Source organism: Carcharodon carcharias, chromosome 13 (assembly GCF_017639515.1).
Source record: "Carcharodon carcharias isolate sCarCar2 chromosome 13, sCarCar2.pri, whole genome shotgun sequence".
In the NCBI taxonomy this organism is placed as follows: Eukaryota; Metazoa; Chordata; class Chondrichthyes; order Lamniformes; family Lamnidae; genus Carcharodon; species Carcharodon carcharias.
Window position 1 is genome coordinate 57,886,393 of NC_054479.1, and position 25,376 is coordinate 57,911,768.

The window sequence follows — 25,376 nt, forward strand, 5'->3', positions numbered from 1 at the left end:
TGGCATAAAAATATCCAATGATCTCACCTCCACCGCCTTCAGAGGCAGTGTTCCAAAGTCGCACAACCCTCAGAAAATATTTCCCAATCTCTGCCCTAAAAAGACAGCCCCTAATTTTAAAATAGTACCCCTTAGTTCTGGACTCACCCATAAGAGGAAACATCCTTTCTATGTCCATCTTGTCAATACCACTCAGGATCTTGTATACTTCAATCAAGTCACCCCTCACTCTTCTAAACTCTAGTGGAAACAAGCCCAGTCTGTCTAAAACAAAAATAGCTGGAAAAACTCAGCAGGTCTGACAGCATCTGCGGAGAGGAACACAGTTGATATTTTGAGTCCGTTTGACTGTTCACCAGAATTAAGGAAATAGAGAAATGAGGTGAAATATAAGCTGGTAGAGGAGGGGTGGGACAGGTAGAGCTAGATAGAGGGCCAGTGATAGGCGGAGGCAAAGAAGAGATTGCCAAAGATGTCATGGACAAAAGGACAAAGGGGTGTTGATGGTGGTGATATTATCTCAGGAATGTGCTAATGGGGACATTAAGGGTAGCAAGCAGGACAAGCAAGTGGCAGATGGCCCTAGTGGGGGTGGGGTGGGGGAAAGGGATCGAAATGGGCTAAAAGGTGGAGATAAAACAACAGATCGAAATAAATGTAAAAATAGGTGGGAAAAGAGAAATTTTTTTTTTAAAATGATAAATTATTGGAAAAAGGGGGATTGGAAAGGGGTGGGAATGGAGGAGAGAGTTCATGATCTGAAGTTGTTGAACTCAATATTAAGTCCGGAAGGCTGTAAAGTGCCTAGTCGGAAGAAGAGGTGCTGTTCCTCCAGTTTGCGTTGGGCTTCACTGGAACATTGCAGCAGGCCAAGGACGGACATGTGGGCATGAGAGCAAGGTGGTGTGTTGAATAGGCAAGCAACAGGGAGGTCTGGGTCATGCTTGCGGACAGACCGAAATTGCGTTCAACAACTTCAGATCATGAACTCTCTCCTCCATCCCCACCCCTTTCCGATCCCCCATTTTCCAATAATTTATCATTTAAAAACTATATATTTTTCTTTTCCCACCTATTTTAAAATTTATTTTGATCTATTGTTTTATTTCCACCTTTTAGCCCATTTTGATCCCTTCCCCCCACCCCACCCCCACTAGGGCCATCTGCCACTTACTTGTCCTGCTTGCTACCCTTAATGTCCCCATTAGCACATTCCTCAGATTATATCACCACCATCAACACCCCTTTGTCCTTTTGTCTATGACATCTTTGGCAATCTCTTTTTTGCCTCCACCTATCACTGGCCCTCTATCCAGTTTTACCTGACCCACCCACCTCTACCAGCTTATATTTCACCTCATTTCTCTATTTCATCAGTTCTGAGGAAGAGTCATATGGACTCGAAACGTCAACTGTGTTCCTCTCCGCAAATGCTGTCAGACCTGCTGAGTTTTTCCAGCTATTTTTGTTTTTGTTTCAGATTTCCAGCATCCACAGTATTTTGCTTTTATCCCAGTCTGTCTAACCTTTCCTCATAAAGCAAACCGCTCATTCCAGGTATCAATCCAATAAACACAATAGCACACATGACATAAACTAAGTGTAGCAAAATAAACACATTTCTGCAGTTGGTATTATATAATTTTAGGCAGAACAAATTTGTTTTAAAAATAAGCATCAGTCAGCTGCATCTCAGAAACACGAGGACCTGTGGTAGTGTGGACCAATACATGCAGCTGGGGGATTTATTTTAGCATTAATGAAATAGTCTGCCCTGAAAGGGTTCCCCATGCTTCCATCTGTGCCTATAAATAAATAAAGTTGTTTGGTGGATGGAGCAGCTTAAGTGGAATGTTAACAGGTGGACCCACAGGCGGTAGAACAGATAAATTATCCTCTCTGATTGCTAAACTATTAAAAGTGAGGTGCCTACAGGTTGACAGTAGCAAAGAGCAACATCTGACCTCGAGGTGTGAATAGACTTCAAATATCTGATACAAGTTACAGAACCGTGGCTCCTGCATCAGGTAGAAGCAAACTATGTTACCAAAAATAATAGCTGCACTGGCAACTTGTATAACAAATTGGGACAAAAACCCGACTGCATAGGTTTACTCCACTATAAGACTTCACAAAAGCACAGGGCAGAGAAATAAAACACAGAGGGCCTTTTTAAAACTGCCTTCGACAATGGTGGTGGGTGGGCAAAAATGTACTGTGCAAAGTTTATTAGAGTGTGATGGTAAAATGACAGCACAAGTTGTCACTTCATCTTCTATCTGCCACTCCCCTGTCTACCTCCTCAAATTTCTTATTCTTTGTATAGACTGACCAGATGTGAGAAATATTGATTACTTACATTTGGATGAGGGACTTGTTGTACAGCACTCCCTCAGGAACCAACATTATCTCATACTCTTCTTTAGTCACTTGGTGGAAAGCATGGTTTTCCAACATGCTCGTGATCAAGCTACTCACATGTGGCAATACAACTGCTGAAGCAAGGACAGACAAGGAGCCCACGGTGTTCATAATGGCCTAGGAAGCAAGAAGAATAGAGACAAATCCAATGTGCGTTTATTGCCACCAAAAAATGGTTTAATTGCTCAGTAGGATTTATGAGTTGTTAACTATTTTTATTTACTAACTATATTCCTACAACCCACGTTTCCTTCTCTCCCCAGCATTGGTGGACTTCTTGGGCCTAAGTTCCAAATTCCCTCTCTAAGCCTCTGTCTCTCCACCTCTCGCTCCTCCTTTAAGGCTCTGTTTAAAACCTATCGCTTTGAGTTTGTCACCTGTCTTAATTTCTCCTTTGGCTTGGTGTTAACTTTCATGTGATTTATAATGTGAAGCAGCATGGAACATTTTACTATGTTAAACATGCTAAATTAATGCAAGTTGTTGTTGTAAAGTAAAACATGTATTTTGCTTTGGTGATTTTAGTGTAAATTACTCAAAAAAAAATCACACTATTTTAGCAAATTACAATGTTAGATTACTTACAAAAAGTACTGAGAAAAGGACAAGCACCAAAGTTAGGATGTTGACATCTTAGGCTGGGGTTATGGTGGGCGTCATTTTCTATTTATAAAATTTGATCCACATGAATAATTCTCTCAAATTTCTGTCCTTGATTTAGTTCAATCTTCCTGGTCTTTGATGGAGGCTGGAAAGCGGAACAAGTAGCACTGTACTTAGGTGACCAGATCTAAGGTTAGTAATGAACATTTTCCTCATTCGTTCCATTTGCAGATTAGCAAGAGAAAACCAAAAGTAGTATAAACACTGGATTTAGGTTCTGAGGAAAGATCTCTCAATGCTGCAGTGCAAAGTTGAAGCTCTTAATTTCTTCTTTCAAAAGGAAAGATGGAACTGAGGCCCCATCTGCCTGCGCGAGGGGACATAAGAAATCTTCCTGTATTGCTCAGCCACTGTTCTGTCCAACATTCATCCCTAAACCAACACACTCAAAAACAAGTTACCCAGTGATTTCACTCATTTGCTTTTGGTGAGACCTTGTGTGTGTAAAACTGGCCCTGCCACGTCTGCATCCATAACAAGTGATTATACTTGAAAAGTAATTAATTGGCTGCAAAATGCTTTGGGATGTCTTGAGGACATGAAGGTTGCTATACTGAGGCAGGTTATTTCTTCTACTGCCTGAGGTATTGGGTCAAAAAATAAAAAATCAGCAAGAAATCACACACACCAATCCTTTTGGAACTTAGGAAATAACTCAGATGGTGGTCACTGTCGAAAAGCTGATAGAGTCCAAGGGGACCATGGTAGTGGGCGAGTGGAATGGGCAAGGGTTTAGTGAAGCTAGCCCCCAGGTTTGCTGGAAGGTCAGTGAGAGACAGGATGGGCAGTTGGGGGTTGCTTTTTGTAAGGAGGCAGAGACAGGTCCTCAAAAGAAGAATATCAAGAGAGACAGAATATTCAAAGCTGAGGCATCGATAGATTAGGAAGGTAGGGGTTGGGGTAGTAATTATAGAGGCAAATAACCTGAAAGGGGAGAAATTAAAGCTGACTTGCCTCATCAGGAGAATTGGGAGAGAAGTGCCTGAAAGGGGAACTGGGAGAAAAATAGCGATGGAAGTTATGGGCTTGGGGTCAGAATGGCAGTCAAGAAGCACAAGAAGAACATTTTTGAAAGCAACGAATTGTTACTGTCTGGAATTCACTCCTTGAGAGGATGTCAGTGGCAGATTCAATTGTGGTCTTCAAAGGGGAATTGGATAAGAAGGGGAAAAAAAAATGCAGGGCCATGGGGACAGGGCAGGGGCATGGGACCAACTAAATTGCTCTTGCAGAGCTAGTATGGGTTGGATGGGCCAAATGGCCTACTTCTGTGTTGTAACCTTCTATGCTTCTATAATTTCACCATCAGATGGTTCAGTATCATAAGCTAAACAATTGCTTTCTAACGCAAAACCCATTGCATTGCTGAACCCTGACTTTGCAAATGAAACCTACCACTTCATCTGCACCCCATAAGGTGCAAGGTAGATTTGTGGAACTATCACAACCACGTGGACTTTTGGGCCCCCATTATACTGAAGCAACAGGTCCATATTTGTATCACTAAATCCATATCAAACATAGCCATGCATCAAAAGTCACGACCAAGGACTATGTTCAAGTCAATTGACATTCAAAGTATTTATATGTGGATCCCACATTACTCAGGATCAACCTGTCTGTTAACTATGATAGATGTTGCAAACACAGCCGATCAATAGGTTGTCTCTTGTAAGATATTGAGCACTACCTCATCCAGAGTACCTACTCAGGAATATGAATGAAATCAAGAACTGATGTTCAAGAAGTTAAGTTGTAGGGATTTCACCAATACGCCCTTCTTAACAGTGCTGTGGATGTATCTGCACCTGACGAGCTGCAGCGGTTCAAGGCGGAGGTTCACTACCAGCTTCAAAAAGGCAATTAGGGATTAGCAACAAATGCTGGCCTTACTAGCAATGCCCACATCCCATGAAAGAATTTTTTTAAAAAGCATATGGCTGCACAATATAGCCAGTGACCTAATATTTGTTATCCAGAGATCAATGCTAATAGTATGGAAGGAATTTGTCAATGCTTAAATCGAAAATTTCAGTCAACTTGATGAGAGTATTCAGTTGTTAACAAAAGTTGAAATAAGGGATTGAAATGCTGCACTTCCACTCAACTACACTTTCCGAGTGGAGGGAGAAGAAAGGAAGAGGGAACAGTGAAAATTTAGGTCAGAGTTTCATAAATTACTTTTTTGCAATTACTTAAAGTTCTTAATCCCCCTGGTATTATGAAAGAAGTTGGGAAAAACCAATGGCCCTGAAACTGCACACAATTTGTTGGAAGAAGCAGTCTTGATTGCCAAACTACCTTTACTTATTTCATGCCCTAACCACTGGTCAAGTCTTATGGCTGATCCCACTTTAATACATTCAGTTAATATGAAAAGATGAACATTTCACTGTCAGTGTATTACAAGGGGTTGAAACAACAAAATAGCCATACTGTCTCACCTGGCTTTTGACTGACTGGGAGGTGACACTGGGCAGGATGTCAGTCAGATGCTTTTTAATGAACTCGGAAGGGTCCAACTTCAGTCTCAAGAGAATGGCCGACCATAACCCTGCTTGAGCAGCCTCTGCAAAACAATAAAAATGCAATCATGGCCAGGAAAGGGAAGCTGCATGGAGCGGAGGATTATAAGTCTAACTTATCCCACCTTCACATTAAATGCAATCCTACATACTGCACAATAAATCAAGTTGTGTTAAAGTCCAGATATCAGATCACAGCTGTTGTATGCCTATTAGTAAAGAGCATTTTTTGTGAATAAATGCAAGAAAATTCCAACGAGGAATCATCCTTGTATAAATTGAGCTGAGTAAAGACCTACGCCAAGAGCGTGCAATTTAGCGACTCTGCTTGAGAACACCAAGTCCACCTTAAGCACTGTGTGCTAGTCAACGTTGTTAACAGAGATTAAGATTTAGCACTTTTAATTATGATGTAAAATGGCACCAGGATTGATAGTCGGCAAGAAGTTGACAAATGTCGATAATTATTTATGAACAGGACCCAAGAATCAATTCTTAGGCACGAGGCAGCAGCAAATCTGCTTACTGGTAGCCTCAGCTAATCAACACAGAAACAAAGTGACCTCTAACACTGAAACTGACAGCCATCAGTTTGTGAAGTTCGAAAACCAAAAGTGCTCAAAAAATCAGTTTAGCATTTTAATAAACTTTAGAAGTAATAGAATGAACAGATTTATTGCAATGAGGGCACAGCATGGAGTGGGGGGGAAGGAAAGAAAAAAACAGAACTGAGGTTCCAGAACAAGGCCCTATAGAGACTGGGAAGACAAAGCAAGATGGTCTGTGTCGAGGGTGCGTGTGCAGAGTTTCAGCAGCTGGAGGTGGAGTAGGGTGACATCACCATCAAAGCAACAACAACTTGTGTGTATTATATATATATATATATATATATATATATATGTGGATGTGGATATATATATGAATATGGATATATATGTGTGTGTGTATATATATATATATCTCTCATCTTTAAGGGGATAAAATGCCCCAAGACGCTTCACAGCTACATTATAAAACAAAATTTGACGGTCACATAAGGAAGTATTAGGGAAGATGACCAAACCTTAGTAAAAAAGGTAGGATTTAAGGTGCATCTTAAAGGAAGAAGAGAGGAGGAGAGACTTGGTGAGAGAATCCCAGAGTTTAGGGCCTTGGCAGCTGAAGGCACAGCTGCATGGAACAAAATTGGAAGGGTAATTGGAAGTAGGATAAGTATGTTAACAAATTTATTGGCTCTTGCCATCAAAACCAAGGGTTTTTAGTCCAGTAGCAACAACTCTTCTTATGAATCATGCACAAATTTTCTTTTATGGTAACTTGGTTAATCACAGTGACTTGTTTAGTCTTCCATTTATATTGGCCTATATTTCCCTGAAGACTACAATCAATTAGAAATCACGGGACAGACGAGAACTTCCATTTCTACGCTGTTAGTCGTATTGTAAAAACTCTTGAAAAGATTACACCTTGTTCAGTGAGGTGTAACTGGACTTTTAATGGTGTACTACATTCATAATTACGGCTGGGCCTGAAAAGCTAATCTTGTGTGTGTGGAATGTCAAATTTCTCCATTGAGATAAAATAATCCACCTTTTTAAAATTCTTTTTTGAAGATCATGAAATTTTAGCTTCTACTTTAATTCCACATACAAGTCCCAATCATTTATTTCATTCTCTATAACAGTTAATTAAAAGTGATGGATAACCTTTGCAGTTTACTTCCTAGTTTGCGATCTTAGAGAATACTTTAATGTAAATGGCTGCTTACCCTGCTCAAGGACAGTGTTGCTGCTGGAGGCCTGGAGATGGCTCCAGGTTCAAACTAACATTGGGAAAAGGGAAATTCATGCCAGGAATCACTAGATCTTTGTGGGCAGAATTCTTGGAAGTCAGTGATGAGTACCTTCACTTTACTGCTGACTGCGATATCTGGGCCATTAAATAACATCAAATCTATCTTCCACACTCTGATTATCTACGACAACATTCTGTGATGTCACACCCTGGAGTGACCAGCTCTTGCCTTCCAGGGATTCCTTGTGTTGCACTGCATCTGACCCTTGAGAATGCTCTGAAATTACAGAGGATCTGGTTCTATTCTTGTACTATAATACAACCTTGATCTGTGCTTACATAATACGTAGTTTGGACGTTTAGCTGAAGTCCCATTTTTAAGTGTTACCCAGCTTATAACCTTTGCAGCCTTTGCCGCAGTACTAGAAGCTTTGCTTATGGTAAAGTAAATGTTTAGGCCAAATGCTTACTATTTTCTAGACCTTTTGTTCTTACATAGAAAAAGTCAAGCTCTGTTTCCCACATTTTTGCTCCACCACTAAAAATGCTAAAAGAAAGGAATGCTGGGATTGATCAACTTTTTAAAATGGTCTTAAAACATTCTAACAAGTTGTCTGGTTTTATTTTTCATACAGAGCTATATGCATGTTTCATGTTATGAAATTTATTTTTTAGAGGTGGTGTGATATTAAATGCCTTTCAATGGGTGTTTAATTGTATTCAGATGGATATTCATTGGGGACTCACCTGTGGTCATAAAAATACAATATATAAATGAAGTAGGCTGAAAGAGGAGCTCCCTTTTGTCATAATATACAATGTGAGCTGCTGTAAATAAAAGCTTCTAAGTGAATAAAGACTAGGTTCCAATATTCTCTCTCTCACTTCCTGACTACCCAAGTTTTGACATATGGTGGGAAGCATCATCAATGAAAGACATACTTTGGAGTTTCTTGCTGTAATGAGAATAGGAAGAATTTTCTCCCCAAACACTGGTTGGTTTTAATCAAATGTAGCCAAACAAATCAACTTTACATATTTTCATGAGGGGCAAGGAGCCAAATTTGGTTTTCTCATATCAATGCACTCAAGTGATTTTTGATTTGCTATTTTATAGTGAAATTTAGAGAGCAGATTGGCTGCCCAAACAAAACCAGTGAGAGTTCCCAAATGTAACACTTCAGAACTTACAATTATCCAATCAAAATGCACAAATATAATTAAGATGCACGGCTTTAAATAGATAGATGGCCATATATACATTACATGTCAAACTATTTTGCACGCCTCTGTACTTTTTCCTTGTTTGAGTGGTTAAGTATTTATCATTCTTGTGAAGGCTAAACAAAAAAGGTAACATGAAGTAAAGCTCCCAATGACATGAGAATACCTCATTCAGACAGCGCACTTTGATCAAGTATTTGCCTGTGAGCTTGGCATGGCTCTAAGTACCGGAAACCAGATTTCCAATATCAACCTCTGACTGGATGAGGTTATGAAATTTCACCGTTGAATACACGAGATTGAAGGCGTTATAAACATGAGTGAGTCAGCACCAACAAACAACTTGGGCACCGAAGTGAGGCCAAAATTAGTGAACACATTGAATTTTAATTAAAGTTGCTCCTTGGTTATTCTGCTAAGAACATAGCTGGCAGGAGAAAATAGTTACAGAGTAGATCCACCAGTGAGATACAAGGGAATTGTACAGGAAAGAGCATACATTAGGATGGTAAAATAAGTGTTTCTATAATTTCTCCAGCCAGATGACTGGTCTTTCTGTGGTATGTCAGGCGTCTGAAACTATTACTATAAAGTTGTTAGGAAGAGGATCTTCGCTTTTGTCACTATGGTATAGAAGGCTGTAGGAAACTTAAAAAAAACATAAGATAAAGACTGATAGATCACTTCTGCTGATAAATAGGAGACATATGGGGGCAAAAAAGACATATGGGGGCAAAAAATTAAAATTATCAAAACAATTAAAGAGAACATTGGAAACAAATTCTTTGAACAGAGTGTGGTTAAACTCAGAATTTTCTGCCACAAACCACTGTCGAAGCAGATTCTGCAAATTTCCTCAAGAGGGAATTCGATTGTGAGAGAAATGGATTTTAAAAGATATTTTTGGGGAATATTGCGTCTCTGAAAAGGCTGTGCATGTGTTTGATTTAATGAAGCTGGGCTGAGATTAATAGGAGACGGGTTGCCTGGGGGAGTTTGAAACATGAAAATGATAGAGCTGTTAGATTTAAGGTACAAGTGAATAGGTTAGATCTAAGATTTGCATTTTTAGATAAATTGAGAGTTTGTTTGAATATGTTTGCATCTTGCAGGATTTCCATGGGTAAATAGAAGTGGCCGGGGGGGGGGGGGGGGGGGGGGGGGGGGATGTTATGTTTTATTGACCTGAAAGCAAAGACAAGGTGGAAACATATTTGGAAGGAGTTGTGTTTCAAAGCGGTGTGAGAATAATGGAACCTGAGATGAAAGGGAAAAGAAGATATTTCAGAGTTACTGTGGAGAGCTTAGTGTAGATGTTTTGAGCTGCAGTAGCTGTTGAGCTGGAAATGAGAGATGTGGCAGCTGGAGCTATAGTTGGAGCTGTGGCTGAGAGGATAGTTTGAATCAACCATTCAGTTGAGAAGCCAGAAAAGTCTTAGGCTGCAAAAAGCAGTTTCATTCTGAAGTTTGGATTTTCACAGCAGGGTGGAAGGTCATGTGGTGTGCCTTTACTGAAGCTACAACAGTTTGCCTTGGGTAATATTACTGGAGTTTTTATAGTCAAACATCTAAAAGGGAGTGGTTAAAGGCAAAATACTGCGGATGCTGGAAATCTGAAACAGAAACAAAAAATGCTGGAAAAACTCAGCAGGTCTGACAGCATCTGTGAAGAGAAAGACAGAGTTACCATTTCGAGTCCACATGATTCTTCTTCAGAGCTCTGAAGAGGAGTCATACGGACTCGAAAAGTTAACTCTGCCTTTCTCTCCACAGATGCTGTCAGACCTGCTGAATTTTTCCAGCATTTTTTGTTTGTGATCTATAAGGGAGTGTTGCCTGGAAGATGTTTACTTGTGGGCCTGGCCAAGTAGAGTGTCTTTTTGGGAGAATGTTTTGTAAGATTAAGTTTAACTGTGTATCTGTAATCTTTTGTTCTCCAGTTTTCTTTTACTCTGGTTAATAAAACTTTTACTTTTAATATTTGAAATCCCAAAAGTGTTACTGGATTTCTTACTGGTGAGATCAGTATGTCCTTTTCTCATTTTTAAAATACAATAAAGGGTATGGCCCGTAAGCCAAATTTCCCTCTGGGATTTGGTTTGCGTAGCAATTAACATCGGCTGTGGTCATAACAATAGTTGATGAAAAAGAGCAATGTTAGAAGATGGGGATTAGACTGGGTGGTTCTCAGAACAAATGCTGGCACATATTTGTTGAACCAAATAAGAACAAAGAAACAAAGTAATAATTCTACTACATATTAGCAAGTTACCAAACAATTTATGACATATTTTAATTCTCAAAAACACAGTAATGATCAGTTGAGGCAGTGATTTCTTATGCTGTGTTTTTCTATACTTGGGGAGAATGTGTTGACAGTACTTATATTTCACAACATACCAATTATGTTTTAAGCGTTAAAGCCAGCGACGTCCTTTAGAATAAGTGCAATTTAATGACTCTTTTACCTATGGAAGGGTGATGTGCCACAAACACAACTTTTCTGGCCAATTTCTCAGCCTCACTGACATCATTATTCAATCCTGGGATACTTGTTATCACACACAGTGCCTCTAGCAGCACTCGGGGTGGGATATAGGACTTGCCGGCTTCTGTTGGTTCACCTGACTCAGTCACTAATGCTTCTGGAGGGATCACCTAGTGAAAGGACAATATTGTTTAGACTTGTGGTTTAATACAGCAAAATGCAGTCCATTCTCCTTAACTACAACATGAGATTGTCATGCAACTCATTATAGATCAACATCAAACTAAATGTAGCCATAATGCTGGTGGTGTAATAGCTATTCACATACTAAGGGCTTTACAGGGCTGTTCTTACTGCTCTTTAATTTTTCAGTGAAGGAGGTTGCTTGTGGGTCAGAGAGAATATTCCTTCTTATCACATATTTGCTGCCTGAAGACCAAAATCTAGACACCCTCAGTTTGCAATATAAAAATGATCACCATACAGCAATAAAAACCCACAACATGGAAGTTCATATAGTTACAGAGCTGTGTTGATGTCAATTATTAGATTTCAATTTCATCTGCTGGATTCACAAATAGAACTTTTCAAAATATGGCAATTTCAACTGTCAAAACAAAGACACTGACTTAAGATGGCTGCCAGAGGTCACCTGACATATCTACAACTGCAAATTGTTTCTGGATATCGTAAATCCCTTCCTCTCTCAAAGCCTATCTTCATGGTAATGTGAATCACATGGGCCTTCTATCCAGGTAGAAATGCTGATTAGCTATCCTTGAGAGCCCAACTCTATTTTATTTGGGGAGTAAATGGACAGTTTAAAGCATGAATGTGTACAACTCGACATTCTTGGGGGTTTGGAGACGAGCAGTCTAACCACACAGATGTTGCTGTCATTGTCTGCAATGAATCTGCGAGTTTCTGGAAGTTTCCAATGTGGATTACAAATAGGACATGCCCAGCCAATTTAAAAATGTCTGCCACCATTTGCATCACTAAAATAAATACATTCTATTTCTGTAAGGCTGGAGACGGACAATCTAAAGAGATAACCCCCATCTTGGAGGTGTTGATATGTTCTTGCTAGCTCATCACAGGGAAGAATGGGCCATTCAGAGTGATGTCTTAGACATTAAAAATTAATTATCTAGGCCATAACACAATAGTTAAGGTCTGTCCAGACATGAGCTAATTAATTACCTTCTGTGGAAGAGGTCATGTGATCAGGATTGCCATTTTGAAATGTATTTTAGTACAAAACCCTGCTTTTTTTGGAGCAGTCTGAAGTAACATCTAAAGGCAGCAAAAAGGGTGCTTGCCTCTCTCTCACTTTCAACTGAGATGGACCCTGTGTTTCACTTATATCAGACTGGGCAACAGACAAAGAAATCCCAGAGAGAACTTCAAATACCACAGCAGAATTTCAATGGGAAAAAACAAAGGACTACAGCTCTTAAGAGCAACTTAAGAACTTACTCAGATGTGAACCACAGCATAAAGGACTTAACAATCAGCGAACTCTTTATTTATTTGTCTTTTCTCGTTGGATCTTAATATTCCAAAAATTAACCTCCTTTACTTTGTAACATGTATTTTTCCATGTTTGTGTGTGTGTTGCAACAGTCAAGAAGTATGTTTACCATTTTTACTATTTTAATACCTTTACTTGGGTGAGTTTTTAAGCACAATAAAAACTAATCCTTTTAACTTGTTTTAAACTCAAGGAAGCCTATCTAATTGACTTCTTTGCAATCAGAACGTACATAGTTAGTACATACACTGAATTGGCACATTCATGCTTATATATTTAAAACCCTGTTACACTCAATTGAGGAGTGAAAAAAAGAGGGAGCCCCTGCACCCTTCATTTCTTGGTCACCACAATACGTAATTTTGTATAAGGTCCCAGTATCAAAACTGAGGAATGGGACAATGAATCACCACCTCACATCATGGGGGAAATAACTTCTTTAGCATGCCTTTTTGGTGGTGAATTTGTCCTGGGTCAGATACAGCTTTCTCTACAATCAATGTGTTATTTGTGTGAAATTTGACCCTGGGCTGATCAGAAGGTTCTAAAAGGTGTTTGTATGAATCTACGTTAGCGCAGGAAGCTGCATACTTATGTTCTGAACAAACATTGAAAGAATGGGCGTCCAGCAATATCTTTTTTCTGCACCACGTAATAGTCACAAATCTATTAACATTCAAAATACCTCAAAAACTTGGGATGAGGGGGTTATCCTATGAGGAAAGGCTGGATAGGTTGGGACTGTATCTAACGGAGTTTAGAAGAATGAGAGGCAATCTTACTGAAACATATAAAATCCTGAGGGGAATTGATAGGGTGAGTGCTGAAAAGATGTATCCTGTTGTCAGACAGACTAGAACTAGAGGTCACAGTTTAAAATAAGTGGTTTCCCATTTGAGACAGAGATAAGGAGAAATTTTTTCTCTAAGGGTCGGTGAACCTGTGGAACTCCCTGAGAGAGCAGTGGATCATTGAATCATTGAATTTTTTTAAGGCTGAGTTAAGATAGATTTTTGAAGGTCAAGGGAGTCAAAGGGTATGGGGGATAGAAAGGAAAGTGGAATTGAGGCCTCAATCGGATCAGCCATGATCCTATTGAATGGCAGAATAGGCTCACAGGGCCAAATGGCCTACTCCTGCTCATAACTTGTATGTTCAGATATTCTCAAAGTAATCACTGTAGCTAGCTTGGTTCTCTCAGCATAATGCGTAGGGTTGCTAAAGTGGTATTTTATTTAGATTTTCCACTAATATTTCAAAATTGTTGAAATGAATGCACACCAATTTAACCATATGAACTACAAGTAATTAAGAAGGAAAATGGAATTTTGGACTATATTGCTAAGGGGTTGGAGTTTAAAAATAGGGAAGTCTTGTTACAACTGTACACGGTTTTGGTAAGGCCGCACCTGCAGTACTGTGTGCAGTTTTGGTCCGGTATTTAAGAAAGGATAAAAACAAAAAACTGCGAATTCTATTTTTGTTTAAGAAAGGATATACTGGCATTGGAAGCAGTTCAGAACAGATCCACTAGGCTGATTCCTGGGATGAAGAGGTTGACTTATCAAGAACAGCTAAACAGATTAGGCCATTATTCATCAGAGTTTAGAAGAATGAGGGGTAACCTTATTGAAATGTACAAGATTCTGAGGGGGCTTGACAGGGTAGATTTTGAGAAGATGTTTCCATTAGTGGGGGAATCTCGAATCAGGGGACATAGCTACAGGATAAGGTGACACTGATTTAAAACTGAGATACTAAGGAATGTCTTTTTTCAGAGGATAGTGACTATTGGGAATTCTCTGCCCCAGAGAGTTGAGAAGGCTAGATCACTGGAAGTATTTAAAGAGGAGGTAGATAGATTTTTGAAATATCGGGGAGTTGAGGGCTATGTGGAGCTGGCACAAAAGAGGAGTTGAGGCCTGGGACAGATTAGCCATTACCTTATTGAATGGTGGAGCAGGCTTGAGGGGCTGAATAGCCAATTCTTGCTCCGATTTCTTAAGTTCTTATACACTAAAATAAATTACAGACCTTGTGGGTGTTCAGAATGATTTGGAGCTCCTCCAGTAGCCCATATGCTAGTTTAACACCACCCAGAGATGAGAGCAACTTCCTGACTGTCTGCTGAGCCTGTTTCCGAACTGGCCACGTTTTACTCAGCAGCACAACAACCAGGGCTTTGTGGTACATCCTGTAAATAGCAAAGATCACACAATTTGCTGTGAAAGATGTGTCACCCAGCATATTAATACTCAAAACTGATCTTAGAAACAACTATGACACAAAGAGCAGGTTAGTACATGAATTAACAGTTGGTACCAAAGGCCTGTGTTAATCACAAAGTTCATCTCAAGGGCTATTTCTTGAAATTAAAATAAGAGTTAGAAAAACAATTCCATATTATGAAGATTAAAAATGTAGCTATTGGGGTTGTCAACGGATCACTGCAGGGGCTGAACTCCATCCCCACCATTTGAGACACCTAAAATAGCTTCAGAGTCTACTGAAGATGGTAAGACCTCTTTTACCTTCCTGTTCAAATAGGAACATGAGACCACACACCCATATACATTATGTCTGCTTTGGCTCAAAGAAAGTTCAGATCGTGTGTAGAAATGCTCATTAACCTACTGACCAGCCACAAACATGCAGATAGCTCATTTGGCTAACTGCTGCATTAACATGTGAAAGCAAAATTAATACATACTGGCCCTTGATTTCTGGTAGATCCAAAAGCAGTCGCTCAGTGAGTTGCAACACTGTGCAAAGAGCTGTGGAGCAAAGAAAAATAATCAGTGGGAAGAAAGAGAGAAATGAAGTAGTTTTGACTATACAGGTACAAATACTTCTCTCTCCCCGTCCCATAACCAAATTTCACAGGCACAAAGCCAAGAGATGAGAAAACCCATTTATTCCAAGTCACCAGAAGTCCCACCTCTGGCGCATTTATCCACTCATCTGGCTTCTTTAACCTTGCTAGTAGGCTAGTCTAAATATTTATCACTGAATAAATTGATTCTAAATTTTCTACTCATGAATTTTCATGTATGTGCTTGGGCCCTACTTTCATAGGTTTGGATAATATAAACTTGTACATTACTTACATCATTGAATAATGTTTGAGGCATTCTTCCTTAACTACCCATTTTGAAAAAAAAGGCTACAAAGTTTAAACTTCTCTAACCTTTTGTTATAGCTCAGCCCCATTAAACTTAGGATCAGCCTTCTTTCTATTTTTGCTCCCCTTTTCAGTGCATGTTTTTTGGCTTAATCAAAAACTGAGCAGTCTTTTCAAACACAACCGTATAAGAGCATTGTAAAGATTTAGCAAGAACTTCTGTAGCCTTAGATTCCACTTTTCTGGCCATACACTCTACACTCCGCTACCTTTTCAAATGAGCTTGCCACGTAGGTTTTGTTGAGTCAATCTACTATGACTCCCAGGTTCTTTTCTAAGTCTCCCTTTGCTAATTCAATTCTGTGAAAATATCTACAATGCACAGTGCAAACTATCGAGAATACTTCAATTTTACATCAGTGTTAGACTTCATATGCAGTTGTGAGATGCTTTTCACAACTTCTTCTGTAAATATATTTTGCATCCTTAGTCTTTATTGTTCTCTTGGTGGTTGGGAGGTCAGTAAATGGTTCACAATCCAGATCATTATAAAGCTCAAGTAGTGCCTCCACATGACACCTGCCCCGAGTTTTGTCATTACAACTCTCATCACCCCTCTCAGTCATCATGTTTAGTCAATTTATTAACTAGTCTCATGCCCATCCTGTATTCACTAGAGCTTTTGACTTGATCAGAAATACCACATGGAAATTTGGCAAAAGCTTTGCAAGTCTAAAGTCATCGGGAGTTCTGTTGTCTACTTTATCTGATATCCTCAAGGTCGAGGCAGCAAGTCAGGCAAAAACCTTATCTCCATGCTGGCTCTCTTTAATTGAGTTACTGTTACACAGGCAATACTCTTTCAGCATGCCCATTTGAATAGATTTTAATTATTTTATGTTTGGCCATTGGATTATAATTGTGTCAGTCTAAACACAGGGTACTATATTTTCCAGCATCTACTCCTGCAGAAGTTCACCAACACCTTTCAACTCTTACTTAAAGCTCGCCAGTTCCCTAGAGCTTCTTTAACATTCCATTACTCTCTCCCAAGCATACAGGTGTCAGACTGCACTCCAATTCTACACGTTTTTACACTAGCATGCAATCTATTTCATCGCATTTGCATAGGCAACTTCGCACTAATATAAAGCAACCCCTCTAAGGAGGCTCCCCATCAACTCACTATCTCAATGAAGGATCTTGGGGTGATTTGCTACTCTACAAATACAAGTTGTTGTTGCTGGTTTCATGCAATTGCAATTAAACAGAAAAACAAGTACAGCCCATTTATAATTAAGAATATTCTCCTGCTGTTGCAAAGCCACCTTGATTATATTGAATTATAGTTTAGACAGCCGTTGAATGGTCTTTTACTGTGCTATCAATCTCAGTGGTTCAGGAAAGGTCACGTTGCTGTATGCAGAGAGGTGGGGAGATATTCAGCCTCTCAGCTCACTTGATTATATTATGGCAACGCAGCAAATACTGAGGCAGAGTTGCATCTGGCGACAGCTCTATATTCAAGTGGCACAAGCTACAAAATTTAAAATTGTTCAGAAAAATAACAGTATGGTGAAAGCATAATTTACAGGCACTCACCATCCTCGGAAGCGAGAGAGAGGAATTTTTCTGAGGTAAAAAATTGTTTTTTCTCATCCAAAAGTAATGGCCAGAAAGCTGTCAACTTGGGCTCTGAAAATAAAGTGAAACCAACATAAAATGTATGAATTCTAACTTAGTCACGGCCTCCAACAGTTGTCTTGAACTACATTTTCCTGACAAACTAAGTGCTAAGTTGAAGATACCAAACATTCTGTTGAGGGTTTTAGTTAGAGGGAGAAATAAGTCCCTTTCTATCTTTTACAATTGAATTTGGGTTGTGTAGTCACACAGCTACTTTACTCGATCTTTGCCTCTGTGACCACTAAGTACACGTAAGTGTGTTACCGAAACTGAAGTGGACGCCTGTTTCCAAAAAAAAGTCACCTGAAGTGGTGACAGAAGCACAACTATTGCATGAAAAGCCAAACACATGTAGTTACATCAATGGATTCTACTCCCAGCTTCTTCAATTTGGCATAGTGGCAGTCAACACAGTTAAGTCAAGCTCAAGGGTGTTATATGACAAGCAATCTCTGCATTATAAACACATATTCGTACGCAACTGTGGTCTCTAGAAAGTGGCAAAAATGTGCTACATTCTCTCTCTTTTGTTTTAATCAATGATCCCAGTCAAAGCCTGCATATCTGCAGATAAGTGGAGACTGATGACAGCTTGCAAGATGCACAAAATGTGGGTCTCCGATATCCCTTGGGTCTCCAGCGACCCCAGCTTTATGCCAGACAATGCTATCATCAGCATCCTTGATTCTAAATCAGAAATTGATGCATTCAAGCCCCCAGTCCTGTAATTTGAGCTCAAAACTAGGCTGACACATTACTGCATCACTGAGGGAATGCTGCACTAAGTTGCCACCTTGTAGACCGACACAAAATATCCATGGCACCATACGAAGAGAAGCCTGGGAATTCTCCCAATGTCCTGATCAACATTTATTATTTAACCAACATCATAAACGGATTCCTGTCAATAAAATAAAAGCAAAATATTTCAGATACCGGAAATCTGAACTAAAAACAGAAAATGCCGGAAAAACTCAGCAGGTCTGGCAGCATCTGTGGAGGGAGAAACAGAGTTAATGCTTCGAGTCTCTATGGCTCTTCTTCAGAGTTATTTTTATTTCAGATTTCTGTCAATTCTCTTTGTGAAACCTTGCTGTGTATCCCTACATTAACACAGTGACACTTCAAAAATACTTCATTGAGTGTAAAGCATTTTGGGATCGCCTGAGGCTGTGAAAGGCAATATATAAACGCAGGTTCTTTCTTTGCTATCAATCGCATTACTAATAAACCAACCTCACAGAAACAGAACCGGAATCTTAAATTCAATTCTTAGGATACTAAAGAGTAGGCAGCTTCTTACCAACTGTTGTGTCCACCAAAGATAGTCTGCAGATCAAAACAGCAGCTGCAACACCTTCTGTTACAATGGGAATCTGGGTACTCTGTGAGGCCACTTTTTCGACAGTCTGCAGGAACAGCGGCAATAGTTCTAACGCTTGAAGTAAAGTGTCACCTGATTGGGTGGAAAAGTATCACTCAACTGTGAGTGAGATTGTTGCTGTTTTTTTTTTTAAAAAGAACAGTGCATGAATCAGTGAAAAAGGCAAAGACATTTACAAAACCATCCAAGTCAACAGAAGGCAGATGGAAATAAACACATTGTAATTATAAATATTACTAAATCACATAAACCTTTATGACTTTTTCAATTTTTGAATGAAGTGTAATTGCTCTGTACAAAGGAAAAGGCCGTTACTCCAGTGAGTGTAAGTCACTCAGAATCTGGTACCTTTGAAAGGCTATTGATTTCTCCTTCCCCCACCACAGCCCCCAACCACCACCAACATCCTCCTGGCGTTTCTGTGCCTGTACTAACAGGTAAAAATCGATGTCTTACTAAGGTTTTGATGCAATTATACCGCCATCATCACTTACTACCCCCTAGAAATACAAATATGCACCATAATGCTACAAGTAAAGTCAAGAAAGAAAGGTTGAGGAAGTAACCAAAAAAGGTCCTTGAATAACTATCTCCCCCACTATATTAATAGTGCCACCTGGACAATTATTCCCAAACTGTTTTATAAAATGCAGAATCAGACCAGCTTGAGGTAAGAGATCTGTATAATTTGTGATCCTTACTTCCATCACATTTTTGTTGAAGTAAAATACTCTGATCTGATGTCTTTTTTAGTCTTAAATCAGGGCTAGAGTAACACAATGGTTATTTGCTAGATTAGTAACCCAGAGGTTTCAACTAGTAACTCAGAGAATGCAAATTTAAATCCCACCACAGGAGCTTAAGAATTTTAATTCAGTTTACAAAAGAAATCTGGAAATAAACTGTAGAATTGACCTTGAAGCTATTGGGCTCGTCATAAAATGCAACTGGGAAGGAAACCTGCCAGTTTTACCCAGTTTGGCCAATGTGCAACACCACACCCACACCACCGTGGTTGACTCTTAACTTTCCTCTCAAGTGGCCTCACAAGAGACTCGAGTCATTTCTGTGGCTCAGGAGGCAGCACTTTCACCTGAGTCACGAGGTTGTGAATTCAAGTTCCACTCCACGGTTTGAGCACAAAAATCACGTGCAGTAACTGACTGAGGGCAGAGCCTTTTGCATAAGACATTAAACTGAGTGTCTGTCTGCTCTCTCAGTTGGATGTGAACGATCCCATGGCACTATTTCGAAGAGCAGGAGAACTATTCCAGGTATCCTGATCAATATTTATTTCTTTAACAACATCACAAAAACAGGTTGTCTGATCATTACCACATTGCTATTTGTGGTCGTTTGAAATAAACATTGACTACACTTCAAAAATATTTCAATGACTGTGACATCGTTTGGGACGTACGATGGTCAGGAAAGGTGCTATACAATGCAATCAAACAATAAGGCATTCCACCACCAGGACAGCTAAGGATAGAAAATAAGTGGCAGCCTCAACCAGATAATGAATTTAATAAAAAATGCGAAATTTTTTTTTAAAAAAGTCATTAATGACAGCTCATTAATAAGTACCATGACTATATGTCAAACTTTGATCTAAAATTTAAAAAAAAACTCAATGATGAGTTTTGCCTGAAGGGTTACTGGAAATCCTGAAGTTCTTATCCAGCTGTGCAAGATCCTTTCATCCGCATGGGTAATATGTTCGTATCAGTATATTATCTCATGTGAGAATTACCATTGTAGTTACATGCACAGTGGTGCCTGGATTAATACAGACAGATGGAATTTAGGAAGCTATTATTCTTGTCTGGACGATTAGGCCATAGCTCCACTCTTCTCCATGCCACTCCCCCACCCGACCACCACCCACCCGCTCTCACAGTTTCTTGGGCTTTTTCCCAGATTCTGCTGGACTCTCCATACTAATCCTTGGTGGTGTATCTCAGTAAAGTGTTTCTAAGCTCAGTCTTGTCCAGCGCCACCAGGCTCTGGTTCAGGCAAATATAAGCAAGTTTCCAATATCCTCCTTGTTGGCTGCTGATGCGAAAATAGAGAAGCTCTGCAGATATGAGCAACTTAATACACGATACAGACACTGCAATCATTGCACACCAAATTATTTTAGGCTGGATCAGTGAACCCATCAGTGCAGATACATTCTCAGGAAACATCAAGTGTCACAAACAAAAGCATAATTTTTTCAAACTGTACTCACTACGGAATGAGACTAGCATACACTGCAGGTAGGCATGTCTGATGGCGGAAGTCGAGGTTTTCAAGGTGAAGGCCTTCTTGAACCATTCTACTAGCTTCTTGGGAACCTCAGTGGTGAACTTGCTACACCAGAGTGCAAGAACAGAGATGGCGTGAAGCAATGTGGCCTCATGAACTGCAGAGGGAGTACAGGATCATGTTAATTTAAACTCAAGTACATTAGATAGACCCTCATACATCTAAAAAACCTACAAAGGCTGCAAAATCAACCCAACCATTCCCTAAATTACTCCAAGGCTTTTGACTTCACTGCCTTACCCAAAGACCCATTCTAAATCTTAAAACACACAAGAGGAGATTCCTGACATCAGCCCAAAACTTTTCTTTCAGTTTGAAATCATACTCAAGTCCTACTTGCTTGACATGTGTCAGTGGCCTAAGAGAGCTAGAGCAGTTTTCCATTCTTTTTAAATCCCTTTAGTGGACAGCGTCTCTGCCTCTGAGGCAGAAGCTCCAGGTTCAAGTTCCAGTCCAGTGCTTGCTGGCCATGAAAGGTGCATTCATAACGTGACCAAACTTGTAAATTCTTCCATACTCCAATAGTAGGCAGTAAGAGGACATATTTCTGATCAGCCATATGATGAAAAGAAATTGGGCCCTCTACCATCACCATCCATTGCTCCTGGCAACAACATGCAAGCAAATGTGTATGTTGCCAGAGCAACTCAGAATCCTTGGGGAACCAGTAGGCTGGACGGCTGGTGTAGATCAAATTGTTGCCAACAACACGGGTACTTGTTCCCCATTTCAGCTGGGGTAGATTTAGGGCCTGCCTCCTTCCCCTACCGATGGTAGAGATCACAGCTACGTGGGTCAGACCTGCCTTCAGGCAGAATACTGGAAGATGAGGATAAATCAATGCAGTGAGAAAGCATTCCAGAATTGTGCGATAAGTAACTCACCACCTGACTCCGCAAAGCCTGTCCACCATCTACAAAGCACAAGTCAGGAGTGTGATGGAACACTCCCCACTTGCCTGGATGAGTCCAGGATAAAGCAGCCCGCTTGATTGATACTGTATCCACAAACATTCACTCCCTCCACCACCGATGCACAGTAGCAGCAGTGTGCACTGCAGAAATTCACCAAGGCTCCTTTGACAGCACCTTCCAAACCCACGACCACTACCATCTAGAAGGACAAGGGCAGCAGATAGATGGGAACAGCACTGTGGGTGCACCTACACCACATGGAATGCAGCAGTTCAAAAAGGCAGCTCACCACCATCTTCTCAAGGGCAACTAGGGATGGGCAATAAAAGCTGGCCCAGCCAGCGAAGCCCACATCCCGTGGATGAATAAAAACAAGACAGACAGCAAGTACCTCAAATCATTTCTTCTCAAAATCTATGTTCTCCAATGAAGAGCCCCCAGATACATGGTGAAGAGGTAAAGCAGGAATATAGGGCTTATGCACAATGGTCACAGGGGGAGGGACATAGATTAACAAGCAGTATATGCACATTGTTAAAAAAGTAACTAGCTTTATTGTTTGATTCTTCAACTTTAACTTTTTTTTTGACTCTTTTTGTTTACAGAGAAATGCAACCTTGTAGTCAGGAATATTTTCCAAATTTCACATTACCAACATAACACTGAGCATACTGCTGTTCATCTTGGGTCCTGTCCTTTTTTTCTCTTTAATTCAGAGTTCTTATTGGTCCCATTCCTATCTTTGCAGAAGGGCAGTACAAACATGTGTCTCAACACCCCACTATTAACATACATACGTTCATCTTCTCATGAAACATCTGATAAGGCATGCAGATCATATGTGATTTAAAAGCTTTGGATGCATTGGATTTTTGCAGCTTTTTTGTAGGGAATGTACTTCTTGGCAGACACACTGATTTAGAATGCATAGATCAAAACACATCCAAAGCACTCAACTCAGTGCTGGTCACATCATGTCACAGAAAGGACGTATGTGGATTGTACAGTGTTCAAGGAATAGCAACATGATTCACCACAAAACACACGGTGAGGAGATAAGGAAAATGATTGGACAAGCACAAGCTGCACAGTCTGAAGAATAACTATGACAAGGTACTACAGATAAAGTACAAAATGACTTAACATTAAGGTAAACAGAGTGTTGCTTAGAAGTCAAACTCATAGGACCAGAGAGTATATCATTATAAATTATTGAAAAGAAAATATAAAAAACAAGAACAGGGTGGCCACTCTCGAGCCTGTTCCCCCATTCAATTCAACCATGACTGATCTCAATTCCATTTGTCCACTTGGCTCCATAACCCTAAATAAATTAACCCAACAGCTTTGAAGTTTTCAACTGTCCCCCCATGCTCCCCCACCCCCCTAGAATTAATCTCACTTTACAGGAGAGTTTTCCAGATTTCCAGCACTCTGTGAAATATGTTTCCTGATTTTACTACTGAACGGCCTCGCTATAATTTTAAGATTATGGTCCCTTGGTCAGGAGTCCTCATACCAGAAGAAATAGTTTCTTACTATCCATCCTACCAACTCTATTTTTCAGCTTAAACACCTCAATTAGATCTTTGCTCAAAAGGATAAAAAATGTTTAGAATAATATGCCAAGCAGGGTCTTGGAGGAAAACAATGGGTGGTGTTCAAAATGGAGTTGGACACCAAGCTGTGAGTGTTAGGATACCAGAGGGGTAAGCTAGCTTGTGCTCTCATCGTTAATTGCTCTTGTGCTTAAAAAAATGCATTTGATCTCATCGGGAAAAGGTCTTCTGGTAAAATGACAAAAGTTTAGAAAACTGGAGTCACTCACCTTCTTGTTGCAGGAAGGGGATGAAAAGCTCGGTTACTGTACCACTCAGGGTTTGACTTGACAGACCACTGACTGAATGGTGACTGCAGCTTCCAATTCCTGTGCACAGGAATGACTTGTTAATGAACACAACTCTACATCCTGACATTTCATGGAAAGTACAATACCAAGCACAAAAACTTACAAAACATTGTGTTAGTGGAATATTTGCTGCCTTTGTATTCAACATCCCTCATGTCAAGTCCCTTACTACTTGAGAGGGGTGTGTCATTCTGAAAATTGTTGGAGTTTCAAGAGCCACCGTGGGGGAAGCTATGCTGGGTAACCCTGCCCATGCAAAACGGCTGGAGAAAACAAAGCTGATGTACATTGTTTGAGCTATCTGGGTCAAGCAGTGTCTAGTAGTATTAATGAAATTAGTAAGCAGCACCAAAATGTGCAACAATTATGCAACAGGTTCAAACGCGTTGTTAAAAAAATATTCATTCATGGGATGTGGGGATCGCTGGCTAGACCAGCATTTATTTCCTCATCCCTAACTGGTCTTGTTCAGAGGGCATTTAAGAGTCATCCACGTTGCTGTGGGTCTGGAGTCACACATAAGCCAGACAGGTAAGGACAGCAGATTTCCTTCCCTAAAGGACATTAGTGTCCTTTAGTAGATTACTATTACATTAGTAGACTAAACTACAGTAAAGTTTGTTTAAACAAAAACTGTACTCTCTTGTGATTGTTCCCTTTGAATTACAGAAACGAATCCTAACAAGAATACAAATGATTGAGAAGTTAATCAAGCAACTAAATTTTCTTGTAGATTTTCTTTTCTTCATTTGAGTATTTAAGACCGAGACCGATTATGACATTTAAAGAATCACCAATCCAATACAGAGTACACATATACTCCCTGTAAGGATGCATTTCACATACCCAACTCTAGCAAACATGGGCACAGACTAGTGGATCCAAAGCTTATGAACCCCTTTCAAAGTGTGTGCAAAGGTACATGCTGCGGTTCAAAGGGCTAAAGCATCAGCACGGTGTTGGTGAGCATCCAACTACTTATCCAGTGAGGGTTGACCAGGGCTGGGTAACCCTGTTACCCAGTGAGTAACATGTCCCCATTTAGCTCACACAGCGACAAGCACAAACCCTCTAATTCAGGAAATAACACCTCCACAATACATCTCCATTTCCTTCATCAATTCGTAGAGATCTTATGAGCAGGTCTCTGGTCCTTTTGATCAAATTTGAAGTGATTTATCTCACCAACCTGATAGCACACTTATCTTCTGAGATACAGCAGTCAGCTTGCCCTCAGAACCTGCAGTAAAGACACAAATGACAGTGAGGAATTAGCAGTGATCACCCAATTCTAGAAATCGATTCAACAAACTTGCACTTATACAGTTGCATTACACAATCCCAGGTCACAAGGTACTTTGCAGCAAATGAAGTGTAGTCACAATTCTAACGTGGGAAAACGC

The 25,376-nt window shown here is 40.0% G+C and overlaps 1 protein-coding gene across 1 annotated transcript in view; it reads right to left on the minus strand.

Moving 5' to 3' along the window:
- gcn1 (GCN1 activator of EIF2AK4) overlaps positions 1-25,376 on the minus strand; it is a 119,971-nt gene that overhangs the window by 66,527 nt on the left and 28,068 nt on the right. Inside the window, exons 12-21 of the mRNA XM_041202634.1 lie at positions 25,163-25,213; positions 23,893-23,991; positions 21,074-21,247; positions 18,760-18,912; positions 17,373-17,465; positions 15,360-15,423; positions 14,684-14,843; positions 11,096-11,285; positions 5,529-5,653; positions 2,360-2,538 (exon numbers count right to left, since the gene is read on the minus strand). Of these exons, the coding sequence (XP_041058568.1) occupies positions 2,360-2,538; positions 5,529-5,653; positions 11,096-11,285; positions 14,684-14,843; positions 15,360-15,423; positions 17,373-17,465; positions 18,760-18,912; positions 21,074-21,247; positions 23,893-23,991; positions 25,163-25,213 (1,288 nt within the window). The remainder of the gene's footprint in view (positions 1-2,359; positions 2,539-5,528; positions 5,654-11,095; positions 11,286-14,683; positions 14,844-15,359; positions 15,424-17,372; positions 17,466-18,759; positions 18,913-21,073; positions 21,248-23,892; positions 23,992-25,162; positions 25,214-25,376) is intronic.